Here is a 15,647-nt window from a genome sequence, read left to right on the forward strand (position 1 = left end):
TATTTTTATTTAATTTTGTGTTTTACTGTCAAGCAATAGGATACTTGCAGGTATATTATAAATTTGTATGCTAATACTAGATTAATTTAACATTCTAATTTTTGAATAGGCGTGGTCAGCTTGGACTGGGCACATTTGAAAACGAAGAGAAACCTTGTGAAGTGGAGGTTTTGAGTGGACTGCATGTAACATTTGTGGCAGCTGGTGGATGGCATTCTGCAGCTGTCACATTATCCGGTGATTTGTACATGTGGGGATGGAATAATTCAGGTCAGTTAGGCCGACCGGCTTTTCGTAGAAGAAAAAGTGCCAATGGCAGGCTTGATGACTCATCAAGCACAGCTCTTGAAAGGAAGCTATCTGAGAAAGGGACAGCTAGGTCACCTGCTGACAAAGGTAAGCCACACAGGAAAATGCTGTGTCACCTGACAACTTTCAGTTGGTTATGGACTCTGAAAACACCAATACATGTCATGATAGGCCATGGAAAGCAGTTTAAATCATTGCCACTGAATGATCATGGAATTCTGAAGGGACTATAGGTATGGCTTTGTTGTTGCTACAGCAGGATGATATGCTAATGTAGTTCCACTTTGAGTCTGAATATACCACAAGTGACACAAACTCAGGAGGGAAAGGAGTTGTGGAACATTATTCAGTGTGGATCAAAGTACCTTACAAAGGGATTGTGGCATTTTTTGGTGACCAATTTGGTAGAAATTCTATTTAAGTGGTTTTTGAGAATATCGGCATAGAAGTTCCTCTGGTACCGAAATATTAATAATGATAACCATGTAGCAAGCTGATCCAGTGGGCAAATGCTTAGGTGTCTCATTCAATATTTAGTCTTGGATTCATGTTCACCTCAACATTTTAAGAAAAAAATCTTATGTAAATTTTTTATCAAAGTAAATATTTCAGTAATAAAATTAGTTACATCCTTAATGTGGATAAAGATAGCTAATATTTATTCCATTTCATAATCATATATTATAATGTCCTTCCATTCATCATAGCTAGCTTAGACTACATTGTTTTGTAGTGTTACTATAATGTTAATTTGTGTCTTCTGCACTACACAAGTATTGGTGTGGAACTTGTAGAAGAGTCATGCCATGCCAAGTGGTGTAGAGATTCACACATGACGATAAAGGATTTTGATGAAATTTTATATGAACAGTTGCACGTGTTCCCAGTGAACATTGGTAAAGTTTTATGATCATTAATTCAATATTTCTAGAGATATGGTCATTTGACACCACAGTGCAGCTATCAATAGTGCACCATTGAGTTTTTGATAATTTCGTGACATAATATAGCTGGTAACGTTTTCATGAAACAAACAAAACTAGGTCATCTTGTACTCTTAAGTGAAATAATAAGAAAGAACTTTCCCAAGCAATTTGTGTATGGATAATTTGAAGCAGTCAACCGAAAAAAATAGACTTTTAAAAAAAACTTTAAAGTTCAGCATTTTGTATCTCTGGAAGTATTTGTGGGGATAAATCTGAAATTTTGCACATAACTACTTACCAATAAAAGGACTTAGAATCTAAAATTTAACTGTCGTGTTGTTTACAAATAGTTTACAAGTTTAGGCCAAAGTTGACCATTTTTCAAAAAATGGCTATATATTGCCCACTTTTGTAAAAGTCTTCTGCAAACTCTTTCAAGCTGTTCCCACTAGAAAGACCATGTTATAAACCACCAGCTGTGCGGGGTAACCATGCAGTCTGAGGAGTCTTGTCACGGTTCGTGCGGCTCTTGCTGTCAGAGGTTCAAGTCTTCCCTCGGGCATGGGTGTGTGTGTTGTCCTTAGTGTAAGTTAGTTTAATTAGTGTGTAAGCCTAGGCACCGATGACCTCAGCAGTTTGGTCCCAGAGTCCTTACCACAAATTTCCAATTTCGGAGACCCGTATTAAAGTCCCGTATACAGATAGTCATTTGAAATACCTTTGAACACTTATATTGAGCAGGCCACTCACAATGGAAATATCTTCAACCTTGTAGCTACAAATAGGCCAGACCTTATTGACAGTGTCAGTATAGAAACAGGGATTAGTGATCAGGATGTCATTATAGAAACTACGATTGCAAAAGTTAACAAATCAGTCAAGAAGGCTAGGAGAGTGTTTCTACTAGATAGAGCAGATAATCAGTTATTAACATCTCACTTAGTGAGTTGGCATCACTTAGTTCCAGTAAGGCAGTAAGATGGATGTGGATGAATTATGGGCAAAGTTCAAGCAGACTGTAAATCGTGGTCTGGAGAGTTATATGCCTAATAAGTGGATAAAGGGCGAAAAGATCCACCATGGTTCAAGGAGGAAATTTGGAGGATGGTGAAAAAGCAGAGGCTGTTGCAATCTTGATTCAAAACAGAATGCATAAATGATGACAATGAAGGTTAGTAGAGATTAGAACATCTGTGAAAAGATCTATGCATGAAGCATACAACTACTTCCACTGTCACACCTTAGCAAAAGATCTGGCAGAGAACACAAGAATATTCTGATCATATGTAAAATCACAAAGCGATTCTAAGGCTTCCATTCAGTCTGGTGTGGCAGTTGAAGACAAAAAAACAAAAGATGAAGTTTTAAATGTCATGTTAAAGAAATTGTTCACAGAGGAGAATTGTACATACATATAGTCATATTTGACCATTGGACAGACTCCTGTGTGGACAACGTAGTAATAAGCATGTCTAGCATAGAGAAACAACTGAAGGATTTGAAAGCAAATAAATCACCAGGTCAAGATGGAATTCCGGTTCGATTTTTCAAAGAGTACTCTACAGCATTGGCCTCTTAACTGGCTTGCATTTACCATGAATCTATCACCAAGCACAAAGTCGTAAGTGAGTGGAAAAAAGCACAGATTACTCCAGTATGTAAGAATGGTAAATGAATGGACCTGCAAAATTACAGACCAATATCCCTAACTTCGGTTTGCTGCAGAATCCTTGAGCATATTCTCAGTTTGAATATAATAAACTTCCTTGAGGCTATGAAGCTTATGTGCACGAATCATGATGGTTTTAGAAAGCATCACTCGTGCAAAACTCTGCTTTCAGTTTTCTCACATGGTATACTGAGAACTGGATGAACGGCAACAGACAGTTTCCACATTTGTATATTTCTGGAAAGCATTTCACATGATGCCACATTGCAGGCTGTTAACGAAGGTACGAGCATATGGAATAAGTTCATAGATAGGAGTGTGGCTCGAAGACTTCTTAAGTAATAGAACCCAGTAAGTTGTTATCGGCTGCAAGTGTTCATCAGAGACAAAGGTATTGTCAGAGTTGCCCCAGGGAAGTGTGATAGGACTGTCACTGTTCTCTATATGCACAGATGATTTGGCCTACAGGGTGTGCAGCAATCTGCGATTGTTTGCTGATGGTGCTGTGGTGTCGAAATTGAGTGACTACAGGAAGGCAAAAGACAACTTAGACAAAATTTCCAGTTAGTGTGACAAATGGCAGTTAGCCTTAAATATGGAAAAATGTAAGCTAATGTTGATGAGTATGAAGATCAAACCTGTAATGTTCGGATACAGTATTATTAGTGTTTTGCTTGAGAGCAAGCCATTCAAATATCAGGGCATAACATTGCAAAGTGATATGAGGTGGAATGAGTACATGAGAACTGTGGTATGGAAAGTGAATGGTAGACTTAAGTTTATTGGGAGAATTTTAGGAAAGAGGGGTTCACCTGTAAAGGACACTGCATGTAGGACTCTGGTGTAACCTATTCTTGAGTACTGCTAGAGTGTTTAGGAGCCATATCAGGTCGGATTGAAAGATGTCAAAGAAATTCAGAGGTGGGCTGCTAGATGTGTTACTGGTAGGTTCAGACAACACGTAAGTGTTAAGGAGATGCTTCAGGAACTCAGATTGGAATCCCTGGAGGGAAGGTTATGTTCTTTTCTAGAAATTCTATTTAGAAATATTAGAGCACCGACATTTGAAGCTGACTGCCGAACAATTCTACTGCTGCCAACATACATTTCATGTAAGGACCTCAAAGATAAGATATATGAAATTAGGGCTTAAACGGAGGCATACAGACAGATGTTTTTTTTCCCTCACTCTGTTTGCAAGTGTAACAGGAAAGGAAATGACAAGTAGTTCTACATGGCAGCGAAGAGTGTGCACCAGAATATGCTTCGTAGGTACAATGTCTGTAACAGCATTGGTCGCCACATCAAGTCCCTGTTGTAATGCATCAGTACTGTTCTGTACATACGGTATACTGGGCTCTTTTTTGTTTTGGAATAATGTAAACACAGAATATTTAAGTGTTGATACTAATGTACTTGGGTAAAAAATGGATGTTTTGTGATGTTCCCTTTTGAATTGTTGCCTAATAATTGTACTGCATCATGCCTCATTCAGCTCCTCAGTCAGGAGTGGGTGAGTTAAATACCTGAACCGAAACTGTTGTAGAATGGAAACAGTATGTTTCAGGACATTAGTTCCAATTCAAAATATTATGTACCCCCTCCCCTGTACAACTCCTAGATGTTTATAATGGAAATTTCCGAACACCCTGTATAAGGCCAGAAAAAAGGGCAGGGAGGAGATGCATTGAAAAAGGGCCCAAATTCCACAGGTATCTTCTGTTATGTTATACACTATTTAGTATTCTCCAGGGAAGGCAATATCAAAACTCTTGATGATGACTAGGAAGTGAGATAAAATCCGAATAACTTGAAAATTTCCAAAACTTGGGTCTTTTGTCATGACTCGTAGTGACATATTCCAGTCTATTTTTCTGCTATAACTACAGACTCAAACTAGTTGTAGACTTCACAATTTAACTGTGCAATACCAAGGCAGTGGAGATAATGGTAGCAAAAATTGTTGCATAACAGCGGCAGCACACAGCGTATAAATATCATGCTGATTTTACACAATCGTCACATTGTGTAAATTTAAGTGAAGTCCACAGCAGTCTTCCTGACATATTTTTGGAATAGATTCATGTTACAGCCAGTTATTAGTGTGTCTTTTTCTTGTATAATGCTGTTGATGTGCTAGTTTAATTCTGGAGTAAGGTATAGTGTACTTTTTGTTAGCATAGTTTGCTGTCAGTGTGGACCTCTGATATACACATGGAAAATTGTATGAATGTGTTAGTATGTTCCAGTGGCTTAATCATTGCAGGTTCCTTTTAAAGTGAGAAAACCAGAATCCCTGTTGCCATAGGGGTCCCAGCCGATAGCTGTGCAACACCAGCAATGGGTGGGTTTCTTTATCACAGGTTCTCAAACTCGATAAGTGTTGGAGGCCAAAGTCAGAAGAGTCTCTTTCACGATCATAAGCTTCTGTTTAATTCAAGCTACTTCAATCTTTTAAAGGTTTCATTAATGTTGTGAGGAAAACTATACTGCTGGCCAGATTATTTCACTGACGGGATTGTTTGGGAAGAAATTTTGGTAACACAGAACCAAAAAACTTATTTTCCAAATGTGATAGTCTCAAATTGTTAGAGCTGCATAAACAAGAAAACTAGTCTTTCTATTTGATTCCTTGATCAATTTCATTTTTTATGAAAAAATTTTTGTAGAGCTGAGTGTGTTGAGAAGCAGAAAGAGAGACTGCTTACCCGCAGTTCTTGTGACTCAACCTCATTTCTTAATCATTGGGACTTTTGATATTGTCTTCTACAGAGAGAAATAACCAGTTGCATAGCATAATAAAGGATGTCAGATTTAATTTGAGTGCCAGTGGAACATGGGCCCATTATCAGTACAACTCCACTCTTTTTTTTTTTTTTTTTTTTTTTTTTTTTTTTTTTTTTTTTTTTTTTTTTTTTTTAGAGCATCATATGCTTGCATTGAAAAGCCAAATAGTTTAGGTGATTTAAAACATGATCTTTCTAACAAAAATATTTGAGTTTGTGGAAGACTTCTTTTTAATTGTGGGGGCAAAAATAGCCATTTTTGGCATTTTTAGAAAACTCAACAACTTTGCTTTCAATTTGTAAACTATTAGAAATCAATAGGAGAACACAATTTTGTATTCTATGGCCTTGTGGAAAGTATGAGGTGTGTACCACAATTACTTCCGGAGATACAAAAAGCTAAACTTCACATTTTTGAAGTTTCTATTTTTTTGGCCAAATTTGCTTAGTGTTATCTATATGTGAATTGCTCAGGAAATGTTTTTATTATTGTGCTTAAGAGAGTGGAAAAACTTGTACAAGTTAGTCAAGTTTCGTTTATTTCAAGAAAATATTGCTGGGGATATTATGTCTCAGATTTGCAGAAAACTCCCATGTCTACTGTTGATAGCTGCAATATGGGGTCAAATAAATGACCCTATCTCTGCAAGTATTAAATTTGCAAAAGTAAAACTTCACTAGAAAAAATAAAACTTGGGTGAAAAGCCTGGTATGAGTGTGCATAGGACACACTATTTTGGCAATCTACCACGTTGCCATCATCAGGTGCGCTGATGTACTGACCAGCGGTGGCCCAGTGCCAGGTATATATAGGACAATCCCCCTCTTGCTCCTCTGTGATGTTTGAAATTACTAAGAGACAGAGAAACAAACAAAATGGGGTGGGGCATTTTGCAAAACTAATGGATGATACATGGAGTGAGTTCTTTACTGGATTGCAAAAGGAGGAAAACAAACAAATGGAAGGCAGATAGATGCCATTAGGAAAAAAAAAAATGCTGATGTGATGTGAAGAGATTACAATACACAATCCAGTGAACTGTCTGAAGGAAGTTCTTGAATGCTATCCAAGAATTATCCTTCCTGACAATTCTTCAAAATCTTGTTAGTAGTCTGTACAGTGCCACAGTCACAAAGGTTCTTCTCCAAAAAATGCCATTTGCCTTGACTTAATTAAACTGGCCCTGAAAACTAACAAAAATAGTTTCATTGGACACACAATTTCCAGAGTCCTTAATTATCAGAGGCACCAGCTGGTTGAGTTTGTACTATTTGATTGTTATGGGAGTTTGTCGGAACAAGGCAGCACAGTAGTAAGACCGGAATCACATTCAGGATGTCAGGGCTCAAATCCATGACCATAAAGATTTAGGTTTTCTGTTCTTTCCTTAGATGGTTTGAGGCAAATGCTGTGATAGTTTGTTTGAAAAGGACACTTACATACCCTAGTCATTCTCCAGCTACTGCTCCTTGTTCATATTGTAATCGACGGGAGATTAGATTACAATCTTCGCTCCTTCCTGTTATGGGGTTGTGCCTCTTACCTTTCTCTTTGTCAATTAATCTTCTGCTGAAACTATTTACACGGAGTGAGATAAGTTGTTGAAATAGTATTGTGGGTTTCTAGTGCCCATCTCCAGTAAAAAAGTTCCAATTGGAGCTCATATTTATTTAAATGATATCAGAAAAGTATTACTGATAAGATGAGAATTACATGCACTTCATAATGGAAGGTAACTCTGAAGATACAATATTTGATTAGGTTGTTACACTTAGGTATGATGGAAAGGCAATAAATTTGTCTGACAATCAGTTGCTTCTAGCATGTGTTGGTATGTCAGTGTCATACACAGGTAGTGTGTAATGTCACATTTCCAATAGGAAAGTTCTGCCATTTTTGCTAGGATATTTTGGCATAATCAGTAATTTGTTAGTATTACTGCTTCATGGATATTTTAAATTGAAGACTGTTCAACAATTACATGTAGAAATATTGTATTACTCACATAACATTGACCATTTTCAAATTGTTAGCTACATAGAAAACCATTACAGAACCACAAAATGTTGCGTCCATATGTCATTTGAAATCCTAACAACATATGTCACTCCCATTTACTGATATTTATCATGTTTAATTATTTGAGTGTTTTTTAGCTTGTTCAAATGATTACTCCGTGGCATGTAATATGAGTTATTTTCCTTACATTTTATGACAGTTTCATGAAAATGCAAAGTAGATGACAGATGATCAGTGAAGATAAATGGTACAAATGATGGTTTTTGCCAGATTTTGTTTCTTTGTATTAGACTGACCTGGAGGAGGAATGGTACTTTGGGCTTGAAAATCTCTCCAAAGTAATTGTTACTGTTCACATAGCCCTCACTACATAATTGAAATCTTATGTTGTACTCATCAGGTGCCCAAAATACCACATTGACAGGTGTTTGTGTATTTCCACTTCGAAGCCCATTCACTGCACAAGCTAGGCTTAACAAGTTTTCTTCTTGCATAATAGAGGGTGGTGCATAGCCTAAGTCTGTGTGATCTCTTCACTATTTTAGTTTGCTTTTGTGGCATACTATTCTGAAAATTTGCAGAGAATACATTCATCTCAACCATCGAGTCTGTGTGTTGCAATTTGTACAAACAGAAGTGTGTTTTGTTTTGGAACAACCCCTTCTCTCATTTGCCAAGTGTGTGGCAGTTACCACTGTAATTATTGCCATTGCTGTTGTGGTCTGGTATCCTGTCAATGGAGAGATTCTTAAAAGTTTAGCATAGCCCAGTTGGACAAGAACTAGCTAAGAAATAGGAGATCTGAGCATCTGCCCAAACTCCCATCTGACACTTTCCAACTACATAGTCTTCCTCTCCCTTCTCCTCTCTCGCCTCAAATATCAATACTTACATGGGAATTGGATGCTTGAGTATACTGCAGTATGTGTTATACACACACATAACAAAAACTTGGGGCGCACAATCCCCCGTGCCCCTCAGTACTAGTCATCAGTGATTTGATTTTCTTACTTGCAGTCATCGCATAACTTGCAACAGATCTTGTGATGTGGCATGACAGGACTTTTTTCTTATGGTGGCTCCAACCTTGCACAAAATTGTTGAAGGATTTTTTTAAATTTTGTGTCAGTGCTGTATTTGTATATTTCTTCTATACAGGATCTGCTGTGCTTCCTTCTTTTGATAAATAACATATCTCCTTCTCAGGGTTTGTGTAGTATTTTTTGTAATATAGTAAGAGGATCGCTAACTACTCATTTGCAGATTAATTATAGTTGGCACATAAGTCAACTTAGCCTGTTTCATGTATTTGTTCTGTGTTTTGTCTAATTATTTCTATCCCATAGGTGGTGATGTTGATGACAGCGGTTTCTCTCAGATTGGGTGTAGAAAGTATGATGAAAGCTCAGGGATACATAGTGATGAAAACAAGGCAAAAAAGCGGAAAGCTGGTGCTGATGAAGATGATGCATTTAAGACTGATGAAAAAGACAGCTCCTTTGAAAAAGATCCGTCAACTTTAATTGGAGTGCCAATGCCTGTAGACTTCCCATCTGGTATCTATGCCAATGTGAAGGAGGTGGGGTGTGGAAGCCGTCACACAATAGTACTTTTAGGTCAGTAGTATAGTGTTTCAATAAGAATCAATAGCAAGTAGGTTTATATTCACATGAAAATGGGCCTGGCTTTTGCATTATTTGGTCACTGCAGGGGCATTTTAGTTTCTCATTGTGTACAATTATCAGTGACAGATTATTTGTTACATTTATGCATATTATTTCAGATGATGGTTCAGTGTGGGGCTGTGGTTGGAATGCATATGGACAGCTAGGCAAGCGACCAAGTGTACTCCTTAATGTTGATGAAATGACAAGGCTAACACTACCATCTGCCAGCAGTAATGGAGAGACCGGCAGTCTGAAAGTTGTAGGTGTAAGATGTGGAGCATGGAACTCTGGTTTGTTAGTGGAAGATGACTTGTCTGCGTGCTGACTTTTTGTTGCTCAAAGTATTGTACAAGATTGTGCCATATTTATTTCTGTGATCTTATGAGTGATATACTTTACAGCTTATAATATTTTAAAGCAAGTCCTAAGCACAAAATAAATTTTTCTTTTATTCCTAAGTTTTATTAGGTCTGTATGTACAAATATGTTGCTGAATAAAATATCAATTAAGTTTTTTATACATATGCAGTCTTTTATTTTTTATATAGTGCAAATATATGTATATATAAATAACTTATGTGTTTATTAAGAAATATCTTGTGTAATTGACTGAGTAATGTGAATGTGTCATTTTGCTTGACTGTTATATTAGCAAATGGTAATGTGTGGATCTAAACTTCAGATTTTTTGTAAGGATTAGGTATTCAGGCCTTGACATAAACATTATCTCTGTACATTCATCTAATAATCTTCATAGGCTGGCAAGCTGTATGGTATTATAAGTACTTAACAGATTGTTAAAAAGACATTTCCTCTGTTTCCGAGTGTTCCATCAGTATAAAACATGCAATCATAAATGTCCTTAACATGACCTTCACAACAGAAGTATCTTCGGGTTAATTGATAAAAGTACTGGAGGGAAATACTAGTTTTCTCTCTGCTGTTTATCAGTAATTTATTTTATTAAGAACAAAGTAACAAGACCTGAAAAGCTTTTCCTTTCTCAAATTGTTCGCTCATTATTTGAAATTGTGCTAATAATCAGAAACATCAAAGATAGTTAAACTTGCTTTTAAATTTTGCTATTGTGAAGTTCTTAAAATTTTTGTCCTAAGCCTGTCATCAACTTTAGTACTTCCATTTAAGTACTTACACATTGTCATAATTATTGAATTAAATTTTTCAATACCTGCTAATACCTAACTATAATTTTTGAAGCCTGCTAAGACATGAATATGAGTGTTGCCTTTTTATTGTGAGAAATTGCCATTCTGTTGTTCTCAAAAGAAAATAGCTTTTTGTAAAATAAAACTTTTTAACTGTGTGCTTATTGTGTTTTGACTACTCATGCTACTAATCTGTCCAACAATACTGAAACAATCTAAACATTCAGAACTAAAGTTAAATATCCATTTGCCCTTGACCAGTTAGGTGGTCATAGTGGTCTGTGAAAAAAGAAACAAATGATTTATTCCAAAATAGCATTGAAAATAAGCCATGTAATTCTGCTTGCTGCACAGAGAATTTTCACTGGTTGTGAGCAATCAGATGAGCCAGTGGCACGTGGCATGACGAGCGTTTTGATCTGCCTGCCAGATCTTACATGATAGCCAACTTCATACTCTTAGCTGCTATGATATAGCTTCATGCTACTAGAGTGAAATGGAAAATTATGGAACTGTTTTAAAAGAAATTGAATTCGTTAATGGGGCTTCTGATATTAAACATTTTCTGCTCAAAACAAGTGCGGAAATATCAGCTGTCAAAGTGCTCAAATGTTAGAGCAGAGAATTCCTTTCATTGTTGCCTCCTGAAGAAATGATTATTCGTTGTTTTTTTATTCATTTCATTCCTGAGAACACCTGCACATGATTTCTGCAATATTTTTGTATAGCTTGGGAAATTGTTTTTTGCTGTAATGAATCGTACCACCATGACAAATTTAGCATGGGTTGTACCTGTGTTTCCACAAAGTTGGACTTTGCAACTCTTTAACTTCTAACTGTAGCGATGATAATTTATTGGGGGAAGCAGGAATGAGTGCTGAACAATTTCACTAAACTTCCACAGTTGTGAGCCCTCAGAATCTTGTTTCAAAAGATGTGATGAGCTGCTTTATCTTAGCTGGAAAAATGTCAAACTCGTATTTTGGGATGGTTTTAAAGAAACCAGGTGACTGAAAAATCTTAAATTCTGTTATGGTACTGTGCTCATTTGCCTCCTCAAACACACTAACTTTTCTATGAACACTCTGATTTGATTGTGCATGTCAACTCTTAACTGCTCTTTGCCCTACAATGATAAGTTTAAATTGAAATGTAAATTTGTCAGTTAGGACCACTAGGTCTGATTCCATTTTCAATCTTTCAGACAATGTATGTCTTTCCCCTTCATTTCAAGAAAGAGAGAGATTCCCTCACTAGTTGCAAAGAAAATATCAATTACTTTTGCTCAACTTAGCCAATGAACTGTGCAGTGGTAAGGTATGTCCTCATACTGAACTTCCATTAAATTGGCAACGATTTACACCTTGACACCAATCAAAATGAATACACTTGACTGCAAATTTCATTGTTACCCAGTTCCACTGCTTCAGCATTACCCCTTTGTGAGTGAAACAAATAGTCAAAAGATATTTGCTGAATACTCTTCTGAGTTATTTTTAAATGAGAAGTGAAACCTAGATGGTGCCCAGTCATTTGTGGTGCATTTTCTGTGACTACAGTATGGAGTTTATCTCACTTCAAATTCGCATTCTCCACTGATTCAAAAACATCAAGACCTGTCACAGTGAAATTGAGTAGTAATATATCAGAACGTTATTATGTTATTTACAGCTCCATACTGACATGTACAAATACTGAAAGCTGAGCACAGCCAGTAACATCACTGCTTTCATCAAGCACAAGCAAAACTGCAAGAAAGCTCTGTTTGTTTCATGAGCTGTTTCTAAATGCTGCCATGTCCAGAATTTGATGATAGAATGTTTGCTTCAAAAGGCAAACCCTGTCAGTTGTTTGCAGCTTTCTTGGAAACAAACATTCTGCATCTGCTACCACCCCTGATTTTATGAGAGATCCTACTGAAAACAGCTCGCCACTAATCGTTATGATGTGAGTGACTTTTTAGCTTTCTCAAATTGCTCCTTCAGTTGTTTTCTTCCCTGTCATTCACCTGACACACACAAATGCATTACAGTATATCAACCATTCTGCAAATTTCTGTAGTCTCCTAGTATATCATTTTTAAGCCTGGCTACTATCTCTCTGTGATTTGCTTTCCACCTGCTAATAATGTGTGGGTCATGAAGGCATGCATAATGGTGCTGTACTGCTTAACGGAATTATACTTTATGACTTACCCTGGGGTGACAAGTCATGTGATACCTCCAAATATCATGTTAGACCTTCGCAGCTGCACAGTGTAATTGCTCGATATGGTCAACAACTTGTTGGAGGTCCCCTGCAGAAATACTGAGCCGTGCTGCCTGTACAACCATCCATAACTGTGAAAGTTTTGCCAGTGCATGATTCTGTGCACGAACTGACCATAAATGTTTGGGGATTCATTTTGGGCAGTCTGGGTGGCCAAATCATTTGATAGACTTGTCCAGAATGTTCTTCAAATCAATTGTGAACAATTGTGGCCTGATGACATGGTGTGCTGCCATCCATAAAAATCCCATTGTTGTTCGGGAACATGAAGTCCATGAGTGTCTGCAAATGGTCTCCAGGTACCTGAACATTATCATTTCCAGTCAATAGTCGGTTCATTTGGAGTAGTGGACCCAGTCCATTCCATGTAAACACAGTCTGCACCATCATCTTGCACAATGCCTGGTTGAAAACCTGGATTCATGGCTTTGTGGCATCTGTGCAACTGTCAAACCCTACCTTCAGCTTTTACCAACTGAAATTGGGACTAGTCTGGCCAGGCCATGGTTTTCCAGTCATCCAGGGTCGAACTGATAATGGTCAGGAAACCGTAAGAGGCAATGTTGTTCCATTAGCAAAGGCTCTCGCAGAAGTCGTCTGCTGCCATAGCCCATTAACGTCAAATTTTGCTGCATTGTCTTAAAGGATATGTTCGCCATATGTCCCACATTGATTTCTGGAATTACTTCACACAGCGTTCCTTGTCTGTTAGCACCGACAACTGTATGCAAATGCCACTGCTCTTGGTCATTAACACTTTCGCTGTGGCATCAGTGCAGGCACACAACTCCCCAGTGCAGCCCGGCAAAGTGCGGGTGCGGGCCAGTAGCACTCTGAAACGGCAGATACCGCTTGGAGCTGACGCTCCTAAGCACACCTGAGCTACAGGCTGACGTCAAGACCTTGTAAGATCTGTAGGATCATGTTCTATACTTACTTAATGATGACGCATTAGATGCATTACTTCAAATAAGCTTCAACTGTGCTTTGGTCGTGTTAAAGTCTGTTTGCTGTCTGACACATATAGGGGTCACAGGCGTCATTCAAATGTTCGTGATATGTTGATAATGTAACAAAAAATACAATTCAAACAAGCAATAAATCCACTGCATTCAGGAAAAATTTGGATTCAAAACGTAAATTCTTAAGAAGGAAAAAAAAGGAAACTAGATTCATTTGAAATTATATTTACTTCAAATGCGCATTTTTAAGATTGACTCTGACAGAGGTCGTCAATTTAGTAGCACGTTTGCTCATGGTATGAGAGATTTAGCCGACTACATTTATCATAGATGCCCGGATGTATAGAAATTAGTAAGCGGAACACACCGCACGTGGAGGCTTCTCTCATGTCCCCCATCACTTCAATTGCGATGCTATTAAAACAAATTTAGCCCATTAAATTCTTTTGCAAAAACTGTAGGGAATGCTTTTACAACGCAATAAGAAATAAGTTGACTTAACACAACAGAAAACCTCATTTTCTGAATACTCGTGAAAAAAAGTTCTAACCTTTCACATCATAAAAAGAAACCATGCAATGTCAAAAGAAATAAAAGAAGTTGTCTTTGATAATCGGTATTTCCCCGATATTATCGCGTTATTGCTACTTATGGGAAATTATGCAGCAGTTCAAGCAGTATCCAGGTTTGTCTGGGCAGGTTGTACACTCGTATGGTGTATCAATGCACTTGCTTTGTTCTGCGCTCTTCTTTCACCACTTCCTCATAAGTTGCTTCTTCCCTGCAGTAGCTTCCCACTTTTGCACAACATGTGTTCATTTGTGATGTTTCTTGCTCACATTTCGTGTTACGTCCATTGGTAGAAGGAAGCCCTTTATAATGTTCATTCTGTAACCATACAACATCATTTTATTTCCTGCGTATTTGTTGTACAGATATAGAGAATTGAAAACTAGCATGTCAATGACATGAAGGAATAGTTTTTTCGGCCAGCTGATGGTCTTTCATTCACATAAATAATATGGTAACATCTGATCTTGTTTATCAGTCCCAGATATACACGCATTGTACCTAATAATAGGCAAAGGTTTCGTGACTATTTGCTGGAGCGCATGCGTCACTTGCTCCATAACGTTTAGGTGTCCTGTGGAAATGCAGGAAACCTCTCGTTGATCCTTCCATTTTCCAATCATAGCTCCATTAGAATACCGCGCAATTCTCTCTCCTCTCCGAAGTTTTGTCTATACAGCGTCTTTGGGGGTATATTTCCTATTTAATTTCAGAGTACCTGTAGAAAGTGTTTTTAGGTTCAACAGAGTTGTAGCTAAATGAAAACTGTTACAATAATTGTCCAAGTAAATGTGATGACCAACGTGCAGCTTTTCTGCCATCAATTGCAAAACGACCTTTTCAGCGTGACCTTTTCCACCCGTATCTCCACTACTTCCTGTGTACACAGTGCACTTGTTTATGAAACCGTCTGGATTGTTGAGCATGTACACCTTAATGCCGTATTTATTACGTTTACTTTTTATGTATTGTGTAAATGACAATCTTCCCCTCCAAAGAATCATTGATTCGTCTATTGATAAATCTCTTCCCGGGTAATACACTTGAGACATTCTCGTATTAAAATAATCCAATATAGGTCGTATCTTATATAAATGATCGTCTGGTTTCGGGTTTTCTAGAAGTGGATTTTTTCCAAAATGCAGAGAGCGTAATATGATCAAATACCGGTCTCTGCTTATACTCATCGCTATTCCTCTATTCTCAAACAGCGGTTCTTTCTTCCAGTAGTCTTGTAATCGCGGATATTTAACGTTTCTCATATGTAACGAAACACCCAGGAAAACTAGTAATTCGCCTATACT

General features: G+C 37.5%; 1 protein-coding gene across 1 annotated transcript in view; it reads left to right on the top strand.

Annotated features, from left to right (window-relative positions):
• Positions 1-10,644, top strand: part of LOC126473323 (probable E3 ubiquitin-protein ligase HERC3) — a 32,310-nt gene extending 21,666 nt beyond the window's left edge. The window contains exons 5-7 of the mRNA XM_050100307.1: positions 110-396; positions 9,057-9,326; positions 9,494-10,644. Coding sequence (XP_049956264.1) covers positions 110-396; positions 9,057-9,326; positions 9,494-9,702 — 766 coding nt within the window. The 3' untranslated portion in view covers positions 9,703-10,644. The remainder of the gene's footprint in view (positions 1-109; positions 397-9,056; positions 9,327-9,493) is intronic.
• Positions 10,645-15,647: the final 5,003 nt, after the last annotated feature.

Source organism: Schistocerca serialis, chromosome 4 (genome assembly GCF_023864345.2).
Source record: "Schistocerca serialis cubense isolate TAMUIC-IGC-003099 chromosome 4, iqSchSeri2.2, whole genome shotgun sequence".
Classification (NCBI taxonomy): Eukaryota; Metazoa; Arthropoda; class Insecta; order Orthoptera; family Acrididae; genus Schistocerca; species Schistocerca serialis.